General features: G+C 37.4%; 1 protein-coding gene across 2 annotated transcripts; it reads right to left on the reverse strand.

Moving 5' to 3' along the window:
- Window positions 1–1,442: 1,442 nt before the first annotated feature.
- LOC100890387 (acid-sensing ion channel 1) lies at window positions 1,443–20,031 on the reverse strand. 2 transcript variants are annotated; one of them, XM_030990371.1, is made up of 10 exons: window positions 19,544–20,030; window positions 18,655–18,825; window positions 15,566–15,745; window positions 13,892–14,016; window positions 12,993–13,180; window positions 12,297–12,441; window positions 11,529–11,585; window positions 10,381–10,570; window positions 8,692–8,783; window positions 1,443–1,584 (listed from the first exon to the last, which is right to left on the reverse strand). In XM_030990371.1, the coding sequence occupies exons 1-10, from the start codon at window positions 19,756–19,758 to the stop codon at window positions 1,484–1,486; spliced, it is 1,464 nt and encodes a 487-aa protein (XP_030846231.1). In that variant the 5' UTR covers window positions 19,759–20,030; the 3' UTR covers window positions 1,443–1,483. The 2 variants fall into 2 exon arrangements, with proteins under 2 accessions (XP_030846231.1, XP_030846232.1); XM_030990372.1 differs by having other exon boundaries at window positions 1,476–1,584; window positions 8,692–8,779; window positions 19,544–20,031.
- Window positions 20,032–20,440: the final 409 nt, after the last annotated feature.

The raw sequence follows: 20,440 nt of genomic DNA on the forward strand, positions 1-20,440 counted from the left end.
TGATTATAAACACAACGATATAGTTTCGCATATATATATATATATATATATATATAACCTATGAATAAAAGAATTGAATTGAATTGAACTGAAGTAACATTTATCACATTCTGCAAAAAATAGCTTACAAATTATAACAACATACATGCATCGATCGCTTATTACTACATGCGACGGTATAATGATATTTACAAAGTATTCTATATAGGCTGGTGTATTGTAATTCTTGTATATACAGTAGCTGTTGAGTGCCATAAGAACATTTATTCACTATGGAATAGGGCTTCTATAATATCACATGTATACTTCATCCTCGTGAAGTGCGTTACGTTTGACATCAGTTATTTTTATATTTTATAAGTCATGTAATCGTCATGGAAACCAAGGCATATATGCAGAGGCCTTCTTCAAATTCTTCAAAGTAGTCCCAGTTTAATTATTGTTATTGTGATTGTACACATTTATGTCTGAATCTTGAATTTTGGTGAATGAGGGATATACATTTTCACAAACTCAAACCAAACTTAAAAGATGAACTTCAAGTTGAGTTCTGAAAACAATCTCAAATTGGCTTAAATATTGCTAAAATATTAAGTTGAAAGGAAATAAGCATAGAAATAAAACTGATATATTGGACTACATATACATTTAACAACTAAATCATTCATACCCCTTGTAAATTTAACTCTCTTTTTTTTACGCACGGTAACTCAAGAATGAAGGGTGGACAGGTTGAATTAGGGCCTTTGTTGAATGTTTTAAAGGTAAAGACCAGTTATGGTCATGCGATTGCATTGTGAAAGAAACGTTGTGGAATCGATCAGAAAAGGTTGATCCTCTAGCAATCTAGCATCTGCAAGGTTCTGGAATCATCAAAATGATAAGAAATTTGGCCCTTTCTTTGTAAAGTTACAAGCACTATACACAGAAAGATGCACATGGGACTACCCTATATCTCTCACAGACCATGAGAGAAACAAATTTACCAAATATATGAATTAGTAGGCGGTTTCCCGGCAAATTTTTTATCATCATGTATTAGTCAAAACATATTCTTTCACATGATTGGTAATGAGAGCTTCCATTTCATTTTTTGAAATTGGGGCGTTTCCAATACTGGTCTTTACCTTTAAGTCTAAGATGTAAGCTCTAATATGCCACATTCTCATGAAACGCAATTTGGGACAAATCAATTTTCACATTCTTAAAAAATTACAAAACTTGGTAAGGGTAGAAAATGATATAAGTTCGATGTAAATGTTGCCGGGAAAAATCTCGTCAATCATCCCTCTCTAGGACTCGCCCAGCCTTTATCGCCCTTCTTTCGCTTCTCATAACGAGTCAGTCACACCGCAAAACCGACTCTAGCTAGACCGACTGGATTTTGGCTATTACGTATATTTGCAACTTCATGATCGGTCTCTTGTCGGGCTGGCGTCGACCTGGTGGTGAAGGGTTTGTGTATCCTGTATCATATCAGGCTCTAGTGTTTCCTGGAGAAGGAGTGTCCACAGAGGTCCAATATTTCATATATTGTTAGAAGACTACCGCCGAGAAATAGACCAAGAGAGCCCCCTATGTCAGCTAGAGAATGAGAAGGGGATACATAATTATTAATAAAGGCATTACGTATAACGTTGCACACGACGTCTCATTTCAATAGACCATTTTCGTACTGCAACCAAATCCAATGCTAGATAGGACAAACATAGGGGACCGAAGTGCTATAACGTCATATTCGCTAGTCGTAACATATTGTGACTGCCATTGCTCGTATTGAGGCACTTCACATAGACGTGCATGTGCATTACATTTGGTTACATTTCGAGAATAGCCTATACCTACGACAATCAATTAAGGCTTTGAAGCAAACCAGTGCATGCGTCAAAAACTCCCGTGTTTAACTGAAATCGTCATTTTGACGCATGCGCTGTCCAAGATTTCACACTCGATCACATGATGTGTCACACACCACGCCAAAGTCACAGACGCAGTCGAGCGTTAGCAAATGACGTCACACTGTCGATATGGTGCAACACGAGCACATAACTCTTTATATGCCACACAAGCCTATGGGAATGAGTGAACTCAGAAGCCAATGGGTTCATCCATTACCTATGTGGACCGGGTGGCTCGATCCTTTCTCAAAGCCTATGGGAATGAGTGAACTCAGTAGCTAATGGGTTCATCCATTACCTATGTGGACCGGGTGGCTCGATCCTTTCTCACAGCCTAAGGAAATGAGCGAACTCAGTAGCCAATGGGTTCATCCATTACCTATGTGGACCGGGTGGCTCGATCCTTTCTCAAAGCCTAAGGAAATGAGCGAACTCAGTACTTAGCCAATGGCTTAACTAGTGCAATATTAATCTATACAGGGGTTCAGTGGGTTGTCATGGAGCTTTCAAGTTTCAAGTATATTTATTTCAACTTTATCGAAGATAACATAATTGAACACAATGAACATGGCAATAGTTATAGAAACATAATGTACATGGAAATAGTTATAACAAAAGATACAATCATATTAAGTATGATAAATGCATTGAAAAAAGGTAAATAAAGTGGGGATCTACTAAAAAGCAAAGCTTTGTATTGTGTAGGTCCCAGTAGGTTTGTATTTAAATTAAGATATCTGAATAAACATAAGATTTTTACAAAAGCATATGATCATACGAGGGTTATCTTTAAGTGACATATTAATTTACTAAACATAGCGTACACAATTGATGGAAAAAAGATAATAGTTCTGTGCTTTCCTCAGCATAACCTTATATATATATAAATTGAATAAAAGAATCAGTGCTTATTTAAGCACTACTTGTTTGGAAACAGGTAAACCCATTGTCTTGTAAAGGTGGCAACGCGTTTATGATTTAAAGATCAACATTATTTTTAATTAGATCTAGCCAGCTTGCAAAATTACAATCCGTGGAATTTTAGTTTCGATAGGCTCATTAATTAATTTCATAGTGTATGTTGCACACTATATATTACGGTGACCCTGCACTTGTCCATTATACTAATGTCCTTTGGCAAGACATTGATCTACATTTGCCACACTCCACCCAGGTGAAGTAAATGGGTACCTGGCCTGGTTTTTCTTTCTTCCTTCCTTCACATTGATGTTCAACCCTTTCATCATTTTCAATGAGTAATACTAGAATATAAGAATATTTATGATTATGTTATCTACATTTTATTTTGATGGTTCTTTTATGATTATAAACACAACGATATAGTTTCGCATATATATATATATATATATTACCTATTTTTACAATGTGTGACCAAAACAAATTTCCATGTATTCTTGTGAATTTGGATGAATAAAAGAATTTAATTGAATTGAACTGAAGTAACATTTATTACATTCTTCAAAAAAATAGCTTACAAATTATAAAGACATACATACATCGATCGCTTATTACTATTATACATGCGACGGTATAATGATATTTACAAAGTATTCTATATAGGCTGCTGTATTGTAATTCTTGTATATACTGCATTTAGTAGCTGTTGAGTGCTATACACTGTCGCTCATAAAGGTGGAATATTTTAGTTTTACCCCAATTTATGGAATTATTTTAAAAATTATTTAAAAATAATAGATATAGATAATAGTATACATTCTCAGATTTTATTGAATAATAACTTGCCAATGTGTGTTTTGCGGAACTGCTAAAGCACATTTTTTTTTTTTTTTTTATCCTCAAAAAAATTTCAATTTGCACCCCCCCCCCCCCTTGAGCGCCAGGGGGGGGCCCAACCCCCAAAAAAGGTAAAAATCACGTGATTTTACATGATTTTTTTCTCAAGGGGGGGGGGGGCCAGGCCCCCCGGGGCCCCCCCCCCCCTGGATCCGCCACTGGGTACCTGGCAGGAATTAATTCCTTGAAATGCTAGAGCGCCGTATGGCAGCCGTGCTAAAGCCAGTGTAATAATCGAGAGCGCCAGGAGGGTCAAATCTGACTGACATGAGCGCTATACAAGAACTCACTATTATTATTATTATTATTTATATTTTCTTATATTATCTGTGAAGCACTTCCTCACAGAGTGACTATTCTAACATGCAAAAAGTGAGACATGGATAGAAGTGGATAATATATTGGGTCATGGGTTATTCTCGCTGTCATGGTACACACTAACAAATAATGGTACAAATTTCCACCCTATAAGGTGCAGACCGCTGCTACAATAGCAGCCACCTATAGGGTGCAATTTTGCAGACATGCACCCTTAGAGGTGCAAAAGAGCACCCTTAGGGGTGCAAACGAGCACCCTTAGGGGTGCAGACCGCTGCTACAATAGCAGCCACGTATTGCAGACTTGCACCCTATAGGTGGCTGTTATTGTAGCAGCGATCTCTTCCCCTATTCCTTAGTGTGTATATCTTTCTTTTTCTCTCTCTGTTCAAGCATGGCCTGATTTGTTAACGATAATATCGTCTATCTAGAGCTAGAAGGGCGTTATTTTTCTCCATAATATGTTAAAGTACCGGTATATGAGTTAACACCCTTCTGGCTCCAAACAGACAATACATTTAAAGAAATTCCCATCTAAATTTTGACCGTTCCATAACTACATCTACACAACACATTCATGATATTGTTTGTTGAGAGACAGAAGGGCACTTCGTCTGTGTTACAGTATATGATTAAACGCCCTTCTAGCTCCACACTACTTCAGCGATCAAAACCATAATATTTAGAAATCACATAACAGTGATATATGCCCTTCTATCTGGCCAATAAGCCAATGCATTTTGAAGCGAAGTAAATATCAGTCCCAGCGTGTTAGCAATCAAGTACCAGCCAGGAGTCTAAGAGAGAGAGGGAACATAATGGCCACATGAAGAGTGCATCGTCTGTTAAGAGACAGAAGGGGCGTTAACTCTCTGTTGAGGTATATGGGTTAACGCCCTTCTGGCTCCAAACAGATGACATTTAGAGCTAACAAGCTCCCGTAACGTATTACCTTCTGACAACACAAGTACATGCTAGGATGTAGTTGAAGAATGTTATATAACAAAATAAAGAGCTAGTTGAATCAACCCTTCATTCCTCGTATTACTTGATATCAATGCCGATGATGCTACAATTAATCCTCATCGTGCCATGAAGGTTGTAATATTAATATACCATGCTCCGAGAGGCTACGGTTTAATAACCGATTCACTAATGTGACTTGCAAAGCACTATTTACTGGCATTACACTATTTCCCCGGCGGTGGGGAGGGGGAGGGGCGGGGTGAGCGTGCAGCCGCAAAGGAAATAATCACTATGCTAGTCACCGTAGAAAAGACATAATTTCACCAGTGACTCTAAAAGAATGCATGGTATTATATCCTTCGTCAAAAATGAAAAACTATCAATATAAATTATAAAGAAATACATCTTAAAGGTAAAGACCAGTTATGGTCATGCGATTGCGTCGTGAAAGAAACGTTGTGGAATCGATCAGAAAAGGTTGATCATCTAGCATCTAGCATCTGCAAGGTTCTGGAATCATCAAAATGATAAGAAATTTGGCCCATTCTTCGTAAAGTTACAAGCACTATACACAGAAAGATGTATATGGGACTACCCTATATCTCTCACAGACCATGAGAGAAACAAATTTACCAAATATATGAATTAGAAGGCGGTTTCCCGGCAATTTTTTTATCATCATGCATTAGTCAAAACATATTCTTTCACATGATTGGTAATGAGAGCTTCCATTTCATTTTTTGAGATTGGGGCGTTTCCAAAACTCGTCTTTACCTTTAAAATAAACTTCGACTCACACCTTTCTAAAAAAATTCTCACACACACACACACACACCGCACTTGCAAAACGCTGCGTTGCCCATGCCACATAATAGCTTCGAAGATTACGTCAAAAGGGGTTACTATCCTGGATATACCAAGTCTAAAGTCATGCAATATCATTTTTTTCTTCATGGACCTTGGCCAACTCTTGGCCCGAAATTCTTCGATGTTGGATATAAATAATTATAAACCGGTATCACAAATAATATGTCACAACATTATTTTTCAATAACAGTGCTGTCTCACATAGCATTAGTGGAATTCTATTATTCCTTGCTATCCTTCTCCCCGATGCATTCAATATTTTTCTTTTCAATTTCAAGAAGCCAAAATTAATTATTAAAACATAATTACGAATCGTTTCTTAATCAAAACTACCTTTAGAGCCCTCCAAAATTAAAAGGCCTACTGCACATGTAAATCAACCCTTGTATAAGGCCTGCCTTCACTATCTCGAGATTGCCAAATATCCAGCTATTTGAACTATCCCGATCGCAAACTATCCAGTTAATTTGCGTCTTCATCGAAGTAGCAATTAGAAGGATATTTGGTCAGGATTGTCATCCCAAGATATCTTGGGAAAGTTTGCAAAATATCCCACTATTTGGCAAAATATCCAGCTATTTGTCCCGTGCGTCTTCACTAGACCGAAGATTCGCAATACGCGCTAACGCTGAGCAAAATATCTCGAGCTAATTTCTCAAGGTCGAGTTTCAAGTTTCGAGGTCGAATCTCGAGATAGTGAAGACGCGATTTGTTACTTCGGGATTATTTCCCAAATCATAAATAGCGGGCTATTTGGCAATCTCGAGCTGATGAGGACGCGCCTTATGATAATGCTGAATATGAAGTATATAGTTGGATACACTTACCAGGTTAAAATTTCACTATGCGAACCCACATTTGTTAATACAGAAAGGAAAAAATAAATATTCCTATTCAAACTAATAAGAAAAGCACATCTAAAATTTTGGAAGGGATTAGTTGCTTAACCCAAGTTAACAGTGTGGCTTATAGTGTGGTACGGTATGTCACTGAAACAGTTCCCGTAGGATTTTTGTGCTAAAGTTAATTTTGTTTGCATTTTTGGATTCATTGGAGTCCAAGCTATCAGAAATTGATGGGGTTCAAATTTTCCCGAAGACACCAAATTTCACTATTGCGCGTTATACAGTGCGTCCCAGAAAAAACGAAACCGAGAAGTATCGATGTTCTATCATAACTTAATCACAACTATAATTAATGAATGATACATATTTGGAAAGCTTAGAGTCTCCTCTTTCATGTGATGCTACTCAGATGATGCATATTTCACGCATGAGTGATTAAAAGTAATTTGAAGGAAGTAAACCAAAAAGACATTTGGCGGGTGGTATCTGAATTTCGAAGAAAAATTCACATTTCTAAAAAGTTGAGTTTCTGCCCTTTCATATGACACCTCAATCAGGAAAAATGAGCGAGGAATGACAAAGTTCTGTTTGTTTAAAGTAGTGCTTGCATTTCCATAATTTTATTAAACGAATTCGTTTTCACTGGCTGCCCGCCGTATCAATAAACGAAATTAACAAAAGACTTAACTCCGTTTCGTTGACAATCAGCCGTAGACGAGAGTCTTCATGCATGGCTGATTGTCAACGAAACGGAGTTAAGTCTTTTGTCAAATCTGCTTTTTGCTACGGCAGGCACCCAGTGAAAACGAATTCGTTTGTTAAAATTATGAAAATGTAAGGGCTACTTTAAACAAACAGAACTTTGTTATTCCTCGCTCATTTTTCCTGATTGAGGTGTCATATGAAAGGGCAGTAACTCAACTTTTTAGAAATGTGAATTTTTCTTCGAAATTCAGATACCGCCCGCCAAATGTCTTTTTGGTTTCCTTCCTTCAAATTGCTTTTAATCACTCATGCGTGAAATATGCATCATCTGAGAAGCATCAACTGAAAGAGGAGACTCTAAGCTTTCCAAATATGTATCATTCATTAATTATGGTTGTGATTAAGTTATGATAAAACATCGATACTTCTCGGTTTCGTTTTTTCTGGGACGCACTGTATAAGCCATTTTGATGCCCAATATGGACCCCGTGGAGATTAAGGAGGGGTCTGAAAATTTGAACCCCATCATTGTTGGCCAATTGGGACCCTTTTGAAGCCCCCCCCCCCAAACAAAAACAAAAAAACAAAAAAACAAAATCAACTTTGGCAAAAAGATCCTACAGGATTACATACCATACCGCACTATTATTCATAACTGGATACACCGGGTTGTTCAGCATTATACTCTCGCTTTCACTACAGAAATGGCATTCAGCCACATCAATCGATCAAACTTCGAGAATTGTACAGAATCATAAATGTAAAAAACTTATTAATCAATTTCAATAAAATCTGTAGGTATATTCTTTTTAGATTTGTACCTAAGCTTATATGACTTTCGCTGTAATCTAAACACAAATTTCAAAAAGAAAATAACATTTTTGTAAGACCAGGTAGTTGGCATACATTTACAAATTGTACAAAGAAAGAACGATGACGAGCATCCGCACAACATAGCCATACACAGCACAGAACTAATCATCTCAGGAATTAAATGCAAACATCATGCATGGATGGTAGTTGCTGTGCTCTCTTGTCAACGATTGAAAAATGCATCACTAAGTTACAACAAAAAAAACAATCAGTAATTTCAGGTTTCATTGGAACTTTGTAAAAGTCACACAAAATTAGAATATACCACAATAACATTACCTCCAGAGCTCTATTGACTATGTGCTCCACAATATTTATTGCAATTCTAGCACGGGTCTAAAAACAAACGACTTTACTATGATTTAAAAAAAAAAAATACTTCAAGGGAAAATAAAGTTACTCACCTATGAAGGAGGAGACTGTATAGGCGGGTCGGTGGGTCACTACCGTCGTACTGATATCACTGAAATAAATATTGACAGCCACAAAGTTCTGCCTGTAAAAAAGTGGGAAAGAGATTAGAGGCTAACACTGCCATGTACAGGAGTGGAAAACACTCGTTTAAGAGTGATATCAAATCAACGCTAAAAATTGCCTGTAAAGGATCATACAATAGAAACGAGCACTCTATGATGAGGGTGGAAATCCACTCTTTTAGGAGTGATATACAAAAAAAAATCTGCGCCAAATATTATGGTGAACAGCTGCAAAATTCTACATGTTAAGGATGTATGGACAGGGGCTAAGGGTCTCGGTAAAATATATGAATTACCGTAAGCATACGTGACCCCCAAAACGTGTAAAAAGGGTGTTATTTGGAGATTTAATTGACGCGCTCCGTGCGGTGCCGCGTTAAGGGGTTAAAAACGTCATTTTCAAGAAAAGGGGTAGTTTTCAAAATCCTGCTGCTGTACGCGTTAAGGGGTATTTTTCTAGATCCCGACTCCAAATTGAAAGCTGGTCGGAAAGCCGGTTGTCCATATCTTGCGGTTACGTCAGCTTGCTAATATAAAAACACATAAAGAAGCCCCTATACTTTGCGTACCAGCATGTGAATTGCTTTTTTACGACCAGGCTTGACGCCGATGAAATGTAAATCCTTCTTTTTTCAAAGTAAGGACTAATATTATGATGGCTGTGTATTAAACCCATTTGGAAGTGTACAGGTTGATGCTATTGCTTCTCTATTGAAATTGTTTTTTTCATTGTGAATTTTACATCAAAAGCGCAATTTGATTTATTTTCATTGCAAACAACTTAAATTGTAATATCGCACTTCAAAATGCACAAGAAGTTACAATTTTACAGCAGTTGTTTAGGACTACGCTTTTATTAACTACCCGTTTAGGGTGTGAATTCGGGGGGGGACCCACGCGGAATCCTCATTTAGGGTGTATTTTGGCTTCAGAAGAAGTCCTCGTTTAGGGGGTGTCTGGAAAACTTGTGGTCACGCATGCTTCCGGTATGTCTATCTGACTGAGACCCCTGGGGTGTACGGGGGGACACTCCCACTTTACAAAAGAGGGAATTCATTCATTTGGACGTCGTATTCGGGTTCGCTTCGTCTTATATTACACTCTCCAAAAGTAGAATCAACTCTCCAAAAATATTAAAACGACTGCGTAGGAGTCGAGAATCCAATATCATTCGCCGTGGTTTGTACTCCTGAACAAAGCACTCAAGACTTCTACATAAACGTAGAATATAAGCCCATTTATCCAGCCTTCTTATTCATTTATTTACATATATTACAATTTTTTTTTTAAACTTCATCTCAAGGTGAAAATGTATTTGTTTCATTGACATTATTGTCATTGAATGATTTGCATCATAATGTATATTATCTTACACCTTGACTCGGTCTTCCCCGATAACCTTCTTTTTTGTTATAGATGGATTAAAATATAATTGATTTTGTAAGGATTTTTTTTTTGTTATTTAAAAAATCCATCAATCAAACTTTATGCTCCAGTATTCAATATACGATACACTGAAGAATCACCATAAGATCGACATTAGTTTGTATTAATTGAACTCTATGGCACCGAGTGCGTGCCATAGCCTCTACTAGCTCTACTACTAGCAATACTTACTCAATGACCGACAAATTTGCAGACTTAAAACTGATGTTGTCCAGCAGGCCTTCACTGATGTACTTTTCAAGGAGACCGGCCCGAAAGGCTGACGGGTACTTGGCCGTTGAAACAGAAACGGGGAAATCCCTTTCCTCACAGTTCATGGGGCATTGACAAAGTTCTGCGTGGTGTGTGCTAGTTATCTCTTCTGAGAAAGGATTAATCGTTTGGCCATGAAAATCTGACAATTATTTATTCGTTAATATGTATTTATTTATTTTTATGTATCTATCTATTGTGTATTTACCTATTCATTAATTTATATATATTAAAATATTTATTTGTATATTTATTTCTTTACTTCCTTACTTTTACGATAATTTTTTTTTAAAAATTAGGGATGCAGAAAAGTGATGAAATGAGGGATGCATTCTATAATTTGTTTTAATGACGATATAATTATAAAGAATACACTCAAAATTACGGCTCGTGTGTATCTGGCTAAATACGGATATTAAGATTTTTGTTTGCATTATGAATTTTCGGCCTTTCATCCATACTAAGGCCTAAAATAAAAACTTGTTATATTGCCCTTTGGGTGCCAAAACATGGGTCAGTCGGTCGGAATTTTTTTTTTTATACTTTTTTTTTGTCGCCCTCTTTGGGCCGATATTTTCAGATTTGAATGTGTTTTTTTCTTTTTTCCCGCCCTCTTTTAGCTGATATTTTTCAGTTTTTAATGCTTAAATACATGTGCTTCAGCGTCATCATTCCATTGATATCATTTTCACCTCATAATTATCCATGGTTTGCACGAGTGAGAATTTTGGAATAGTTTGATTTTATGCATTTATATCCCATTTAAACAAACAAAATACATATATTTTTATTCATGAATTACAAAAAAAATCTAAAAAAAAGGTTTAATTTTTTTACATTATTTTAAATACCGACCGTAGATTTTCAGATTTTTGGGTCGGTCGCAATGGGCAATACGACAAGTTTTTATTTTAGGCCTAATACTTAGTGTAACCCATTACGTTTCTTAGTTGTTGTGGCAATAATGATAATAAAATCACGAACCAAATGAAATAATAAATAAATGAATATGAAAATTAATGAATTAATAAACAAATGAAAAATAAATAAATGACTATCATACTCACCGAACACAGCATTCGCGCAAGTTCCTATAGTGATCGGATCACACACAGATGCGTTGCCTAGTAACAGAATATATATATATATATATATATAATATATAATTGTAACATAAGCGAAAAAGCGTCGAGACTAATACAAGGTATGCGTTCCCTCGGCAGAGTTTGGAAAAGAAACAATAAATCACGAAAATTATTTGCCGATAGTGAATAGTCGATGTCCACTTTATAAGAGCTGTTGGACGACTTAAAGCATGAAACTTCTCTTCTCCGTCATATTTGCTTTTGCGTCATCTTAGACAAACAGATGGTAAATGTATTAATACCGGACGTATATATAATTATACTGTATAATTATCAGTAGCGTACGCAGGATTTTTTCAAGGAGGGGGAGGGTTTAACATTTTTAAATCGGGCCGAAAATTTCGCAACGACTCAGTCAGCCGCTGAATAAGCGGGGGGGGGGGGTCGGGTCGGGTAAGAGGACATTTTTTTTTTTTTTTTTTTTTTTTTTTTTTTTGGGGGGGGGGGGGGGGGGGGTCCCCAAAAAATCGCAACGACTCAGCCAGCCGCTGAATAAGCGGGGGGGGGGGGGGGGGGTAAGAGGACACTTTTTTTAGGGGGGTCCCAAAAAAAATCGCAACGACTCAGCCAGCCGCTGAAGTCACTCTCTAAGAAGAAAAGAGTGGATGTTCACTCTATTTTCACTACATTTTTCACTCTCCAGAGGAGTCACGTCAGTGATCACTCGATTTTTTTTTTAAGAGTACTCACCGGGCAGGGCAGGAGATCTACATCCACACGCTTCTATCACAGTATGTGTCATGCATTCAAGAAGACACTTTATTCGAGAATATTTATCGAAATATTGCAGTTTCCTCTCTCCACAACCACCGTACGGCGGCTTCGCATAGTTTTGCTACATGATTATAAGCACAAAAGAAAAGAGAGGGGAAAAATGTGAATTTGAGCAGTGTTACAATAAGGAAAGAAAATATGATAAAAATCCCTGCTAAATCTTTGAACCATGCAGCAACTTTATTGGGAATTATAAATCCAAAATGGCATATTAATTCATTGAACTGGCTTGTTGATCTGAAGAAGAAAAAACATTTTCAAAATATATAGTATCCAAAGCGGGATCCAAAGGCTGAAACGAATTGAATTACAAAAGATTTGAAAATAAATTAAAATACAGTACATTGAAATGTGGTACGACAATCTCGCGAACATTGGTGATTCTATGATTTAATTTGGCACGACAACCTTCTTTTTTTTATAAGTCGTAAGTTAACAAGAAATTTATAATTATGCAAAGTCATTAAATTTTGGTGGACAAAGCAATCCTTCCGTCATAATTAATATTGGTGCGCCTATTGTTTTGTGCCAAAAGTCGTGTAAGATAGGATCGAGAGGCTATATGCAAAGAGGCAAAGAAAGCGTGTATAAAAGTGTGTATAAAACAATCACCTGTTTGGCGGTAATTGAAACATCAGCCGACGTGCCTGGGCCCACCTGAAACCCTCGTACGTGCAGGTCACTGGTTTCATCTTGGTCCAGAAGTTGAATCGAGAATCCCGCTGAGTCTTTCAAGTACGTGTTGTAGTAATACTCATCTTGCTCGGTGTTTAGGATCAGACTCAGTCCAAATGACACTCCTGAATAAATAATTTGGTTTAAAAGATAGAAATGAGAATTTCGCGGGCTTTTCCTGCCTTGGACACCCCCCCCCCCTAATTTCGGAAAAATGCTCAATGTACCCCCCTAAATTCGGAAAAATGCTCAATTTACCCCCCTAAATTCGGAATAATTTTTCAGGAGTCCAAAGAGATGAGAGCAAAAAAGAAAAAAACACCCCCTTTTTAAAGAATTCTCAGGTCGAAAGTCAAATACACCCCCTTTTCTTACAATTCTCGGGCCGGACTTTGTTGCACGGACTTTTACCCCCCCCCCCCCCCCCGCTTATTCAGCGGCTGGCTGAGTCGATGCGAAATTTTCGGCCCGATTTAAAAATGTTAAACCCCCCCCCCCCCTTGAAAAAATCCTGCGTACGCGCCTGGTAGTAGTAGTAGTAGTCACTATGAACATGACAGACAATAAAAGCGGACAAAATATACAGTTCCTCAGGTAGACAAAGGGACAGCCCTTCACTGCTATTATGTAAAAATGTGTAGAACAGGTGTCACATGCATATTCACCTGTTCTACACATTTTTACATAATAGCAGTGAAGGGATGTTCCTTTGTTTTCCTGAGGAACTGTATATTTTGTCCGCTTTCATTGTCTGTCATGTTCATAGTGAGTAGTAGTAGTAATAGTTGTTGTTGTTGTTGTTGTAGTAGCCCTATTAATAGTAGTGGTATCCCTACCGGCAACTGAAGAGTTGAGGAGTTGTCTTCCATTTTGACCGTCGTTAATCTGATAGCAACGCCCGAAGGTGGTGGCCACTGGTATGATGTCATCCAAGCTCACCGGCACACCATTAAATACCACCCTGCAAAGTGGAAGTATAAGAAATGATGGACAATCCTCTTTAAAGCGGGACTGCACTACCTGTAGCTACTTGCGCCCTCTATATAGCAAACAGTGCAAACGCGGTACCCGTTGGTCTCCCATGATCCCCTTTTTCTTATGTTAAATGTTTGCCGCCAACATCAAATTATGTAGATTTTTACAGGAATTATAAACATGTCACTTAATATGTCCTATCTGTGAAATGTTAACGTAAGCAGTGTCCTTATATTCAAATTACTCAAGGACACCGTTTACCTTCTAGACTTCACTGTCAGACACTATTGAGTGACTGACTGACTTTTTTATTTTTTTGGTAATAACATACATAAAATGAGCTGTAAAGGGTACATTAGCATTTGGCTACATCAATAACCCAATTCTTGTAAAGGCCAACATTAAACTGATTGAATCTTTGCGCAGCACAATACGTTCGACCATTCGGTTCAAGGGCCTGAAAATTAGACTGTAACTTTAGTGATTACAATCACTAAAGTCGATTCGACAACTAATGGTTGTTATTTTACCACTTTTCAAACCATTTTCAAACCATTTCGTTCTAAGGGAAGTTATAAATTAGTATTACCTTTCAAATGCCGTTGGAATTTAGCCTTCTAATTTTTGGGGCCTGCAAATGGGACATAGTACCTTTAAGTGAGAGCTAATTTGAAGAGATAACCACCTGTCAGAGACCATGTAGGGAGGCCTAATCCCTCCTGGCCAAATTAGTGCAGACAGGCTTTAAATAATATATATATATTTTTTTTTTCTTCATATTTTTCCCTCCACAGGGATTTTATTGATTTTCATTTGAAACACATACAAAAATATATATTCAAGGTAATTTACATAATAACATAAATAAAATAAAATTGGCTTTTCAAGATACAAGTATTGATGAACTGTTGAGTTAACACAATATATATATATATATATATATATATATATATATATTATGATTATCAAGTATTAGTGTCACCTGTGCCGGGGAGGTGAAAAGCAAACTGAATCACTGTAACGACGGTATGTTTTCTGTCTGTAACCTAGCCTGCGCCTACAAAACAGGCGAGGGGCAGATAGTCTCACCTCCCTGGTTAAACACACAGGGACTTTTAGATTTGCACAACGACAGCTATGATCGACGTCCTTTTAATGCACTGCCTTGAATGGACGTCACACGTATCAGTCCACGCAAATCTAAAAGTCCCTAATGCTGGCTTCAGTCACCCGCCTGGCCTGGATTCGAACCCACGATCTTTGCTCCGACAGGCAGACGTTTAATCAACGAAGCCAACATGTCTCCTCTTTTCTATTAATTTTCTGTCAATTGATGATCCCCCTTTTGCTCTGGGTTTTATTTTTGTCAGAAATATAGCTTTGGTGTTAGTGCAATTAAGTAAGGTTTAGATTTTATGAAAGTATTAATATATTTGAAATAGTGTAATGACTTTGAATGTATCCCTATTTTAATTGTTTTTTTATTTCATCATCATTATTATCAGTACTATTACTACTAGTATCATTACTGTCACCTGATAAACATATCCTCCTTTTGATGTTTCAATTCTTCGAACATCTGTGTCGTATTGACGTTCCTTAGATGCGTCAACTCCTCTTGTGTCAAAAGAATAGTCTCATTGGAATTGTAGTGTGTGTTCTCGTAAATCCTCAACAATTTGTCCATCGCTGGTCGGGCCTGAGTTTTTGATTTTCTAAACGTGGAAAACAGAATGAAACAGACCGTGACATTTTACCATGACGTATACAAAAGTATAGAAGTATAGAAAATACCTTTGAGAAATCAACTCGAATAAACTGTAAATACCACTGGCGTGCTGATAGGGGGGCACCGAATAAAATTCAAACGAGGTTTATTTCTAATTCGATACCAGTGGTTTCCAAATGTTGCTATATAAAATAACATGATTTTCCGGGATTTTTTCGCACTCTTTTGTAAATAATACATTTGTGTATGCGTTTGTTGGAAAATTAAAAATTCCCAAATTAACAGTCAGGCAAAAAATGGCCTGAGCTTCTGGGGGCTCTGCCCCCTGAACCCCACCAAGCGCCCTGAGGCGGGCCCGTTGATGCTTATCTAAACTACAAAGGGAAACCTCAAAGCGAAAATGCCATTTTCAGACAGGCCCTTATACCCCTGGAATATGACTAGATTTTAGGGTCAATTTCATTGATTTGTTTTTCTCTTTACATGGTTCAAGATACTGCTTAAGCATCATACTTTGCAGTTGGGTGCGATGGTCTAAATATTTATTTGTGAGCGAGCGAACAAGTTTTTTAGATTTGTGAAGTGCAAAATATTACATCTTATAAAGAGATAAAAACAATCCTTATCATGAAAGACTGAAACGATCTTTAATACAAAATTATTTAAAAAATATTATACATTATAACTTAAAATGCGAGCAAGCTTTGAGTGAAATTGCAGAAAAAGATGCTTGAAGTCGCTATATTCTATGGTGAAAAGAAAAGGGCGCACCTATCCAAAGGGAAAAGGACAATCATTCTAAATGCAAAAAAATAAGGGGTTTTCAGCCATAAAAAGTGGAGGGGGCGGAACGATATTCCCGCCGTACCACATTTTTGGCCAGGGGCTAACCCCCTCCCCATCACAGCCCCCCCCCCCCCCCCGTTTTCTACGCCAGTGGTTCCCTGAGTGTAAACCATAGAGATAATCTTCGGATTGAATTGAATTGAATTTGAGTTTATTTTCACATGCTTGAATGTAAACAAAAGAAACCAACGATATAACAAAATGGAAAATGGAGGATATTACATCTGGAAACAACATAATAACAATTGCATTTTTGAAGTAACATTATTGACAATTAAACAAATTTGACAGTTTGAACTTAATTAAAGGTTAATATAAAGACTTTTTCTATGTGACATGTAAAAATGAGAGGCTTGTTGAAAAGCGTAGCTTGTAATAGTATACCCGTCTAAAAACTGAATTACGTCGTAATTTAAGTTGGATGAGTAATCATTTATAATCATCAATAAAATATGCAGCTGTTTTTTTTTTTTGTCTCAAGTGTTTAACAAGAGACACGACGAGGACAGGGCACACAGGGCACAGGTCAAATAAAAATGAATAAATTAATGTAAAAAAACACAGTAAATAAAATCATTTATAATCATCAATAAAATATGCAGCTGTGTGTTTTTTTCTCAAGTGTTTAACAAGAGACATGCCGAGGACAAGACACACAAGGCACGGGTCAAATAAAAATAAATAAATGAATGTAAAACACGCAGTAAATAAAATTAAAAAATTGATCTGTCCCACAATTAGAGAGAAAAGCAAGCGTAAGTGGGGAAAAGATAAATGAAATGATAAAAAAATGTGAGAGACAATGTGTAATATTTTATTGTTCGCATTTGTTAGTACTTAGTGATAGGCAAGGCTACTGAAATTATTTTAGGTTGTTATTCCAAACTCTCTGCGATCGTGACACAGACTGGGCATGTGATATAACATGAATGTCTCCCGCCCCCCCCCCCCCTACTCCGTGAACGGAGTGATACCATGCGTGTTCCCAAACTCTCCGGCTCGTAAGAAAAGAAAAAGGTCTACCCGTATTGACTTTACACACCGGACTTTCGCTGAAAAGGGGGAGGGGTGCTGAAAAAGGCTCGTATAACAAAAGAAAAAGGTCGACCCGTATTGACTTTACACACCGGACTTTTGCTGAAAAGGGGGAGGGGGTCGCTTGGAACACGCATATGCGTACCCTAAATAACACTGAGTGGGGGGGGGTGGGGGAATGTCTATCCAGTCAGCTATTGCCATAACCTAGTGGGCCTGGGGGGGGGGGGGATACATTGAAAATGATTATAATTTAATTAATTTAACATTCACGATATTAGTTAATGCCAAAAAAATATTATGAATGTACAACCTCATGATTGCATACTTGCATACAGTGAGGAAAACGTATTCTTTGTTCTCCATTATGGCGTTTTTGTGTTTTGACAGAAAGAAACTGAAACGAACAAACGATATTTGTTACGCTACAGCCCACGAGAACAAAAGCCCGCTATACCGAAAATGTCGTTGTCGTGGGCCATCTGGCTACATATTTTAGGGTTAAATACCGACGTCCCATAGCTACTGAGAAGTACCGGTTCTTCTCCGATGACGTCCCCGTCCGTGCCTTTTGAGTTCCACATTGTGTTTTTTAGTGCTTTTTTTCGTCATATAAAGATATACAATGAGAATAAAATAACAACAAATAAAAGAATTCATGATTATATACATACGTATATATATTTATATATATATATATACCTACATAATTATATAAATATATCTATTTTCATATTTTTAGCATAACATTGAAGAATGTACAGCGAAAAAAACCCACAGAAAATACACAGCTGGATATATCATTGTCAGCTGCACTTGTATACGTGGAGCTGATCTTCCCTGGAGATCAGAAAGAAGAGGAAGGAGAAGTAGAATAAGAAATAGATGATGGAAGAAAAACAAAACAAAACAACACTAAACAAGGACAATGATATCATTTGTTTGTATTAAGGACTCACGGTATTAACTAAAATAGTTTTGAAAGAGATCAGATATATAAGCTTTAATACTCACACAAACGAATTAAAGTTACAGATGATAACTTTGGGAAAAGTTAGCCCATCTGCTGTCACGTTTGAGCTAATGTCCACCGAGAGAGGGAAGGTGGAGTAGTAAATAGCCCTCTCGGCGGTTATGCATATGAATGCTGTCAAGGCTAACGTTAGGATGCATAACCAGCCCATCCTGAAGAGGAGAGAGCGAGAGAAAGAAATAATTGAGCAAAAATAGATATACAGATAGATATTTAGTAGAAAGAGCAAGGGAGGGGGAACAAACACAGAGAGAGAGAGAAAGAGAGGGGGAAAGGGAGAGAGAGAGAGAGAGAGAGAGATAAGGTGGGGCGGAGGGATCGAGTGAAGAAAGGAGAGAGAGAGAGATCGTTAAAGAGAAGAAAGAGAGAGAGAGAGAGAGAGAGACACACACACACACACACACACACGCACACAAATATATTGGGAAGGGGGAGAGGAAAGAGAGGCACGGGGTTCAAATCCCAGCGCTTACGTCATTTGGTAAGACATGGTTCTACCATGTCTAGTAAGTCCATGGTTCTACCTTTGCCACACTCGGCCCATGTCTAGTAAGTCCATGCTCGGCCAAAGTATAATGCGCGGGTTAACTGGTAAGACTTATTCCTTGAATGCGCTGAGCGACGCAGTTGACATAGCTAATGCCCAGTTAAGTGTAAATTATAACATATCAAAATTATATAAATGCATTAGAGAGCATAGCGCTTTAACAATAAACTAGTCTCTTCAAGCAAACTGCAAAAGTATGGGGTTTTGGGCCATTTAAATGTTGACGAGCATTTCCATCTTTTAGAGTCAAATTATATCATTGAAAAATAAATCACTGGAGAATATGATTGTAATTATCATCATCGTTTGTAGTATTTTCTCACCTTCTGCACCGACTCTCCCTTGACACGAGGATGTACTTGATTCCTGACACACCTATTCCTTCCGGGGCACTGCGAGACAACGCCAACCACCAAGACGAAACGAGGTGAATACGCGAATGTTTCTTATCGAACCTCACGCCTTCGTTGCTAACCATCCCTAACTCTACGGAGACATCGTCGGCGGGTGATGTTTGGGCGTTGTTTCCGTTCATCATCAACTGTGGTTTGTTATGCGATTTAATTTTTTTTTTCACTCACAATTTTCCAGAAAAGTTACTTCAGGTTATTTATTCGCCCATAAAACATATACGAGTAAGACCCAGCGCTTACAGATGATATACAACAGAGTGCGATTAATTATAACGACCTGAAGGCGCAAACCAACATTTACGTTCTCTTGACGTGTTTCAAATTTGTACAGCGCTAACAGTATAACGTGTAGTTTTGGTAAGAGCACTGCAAATGACAGCAAACTATATCCATGGCCAAGCCGCCAATAAAAGTACTGTCCTTTACAAACTTATAATATATATTCTTACCTATAGAAAAAATGATTATCATTTAACATTGTGGGTATTCTAAAAAGGTGCGGGTATTCAATTCAGTGTAATATTATGTCGAAGTAATTTAATCGATGTATGGTGGTTATGTAACTTGAGTCAAGGCACTATGTCTTTCATCCTTCAATACCTGCACGTGATGAGCAAAAACGAAATGTGTGGGTATATACCCAAAAAAATATATTCTCTGTAGTAAAGTGGGCCACATACAAAATATGTATACAGGAGAGTATCGATATTTGAGACGTTGTTATTTTCCTTCTTTCAGTAAGGGATCTTCTCCAAATTTGTTTTTATCTCTAGGTAGTTACAAATGCTTGCCCATCAATCTTTGCGG

Source organism: Strongylocentrotus purpuratus, unplaced genomic scaffold (genome assembly GCF_000002235.5).
Source record: "Strongylocentrotus purpuratus isolate Spur 01 unplaced genomic scaffold, Spur_5.0 spur5_scaffold_19, whole genome shotgun sequence".
In the NCBI taxonomy this organism is placed as follows: Eukaryota; Metazoa; Echinodermata; class Echinoidea; order Camarodonta; family Strongylocentrotidae; genus Strongylocentrotus; species Strongylocentrotus purpuratus.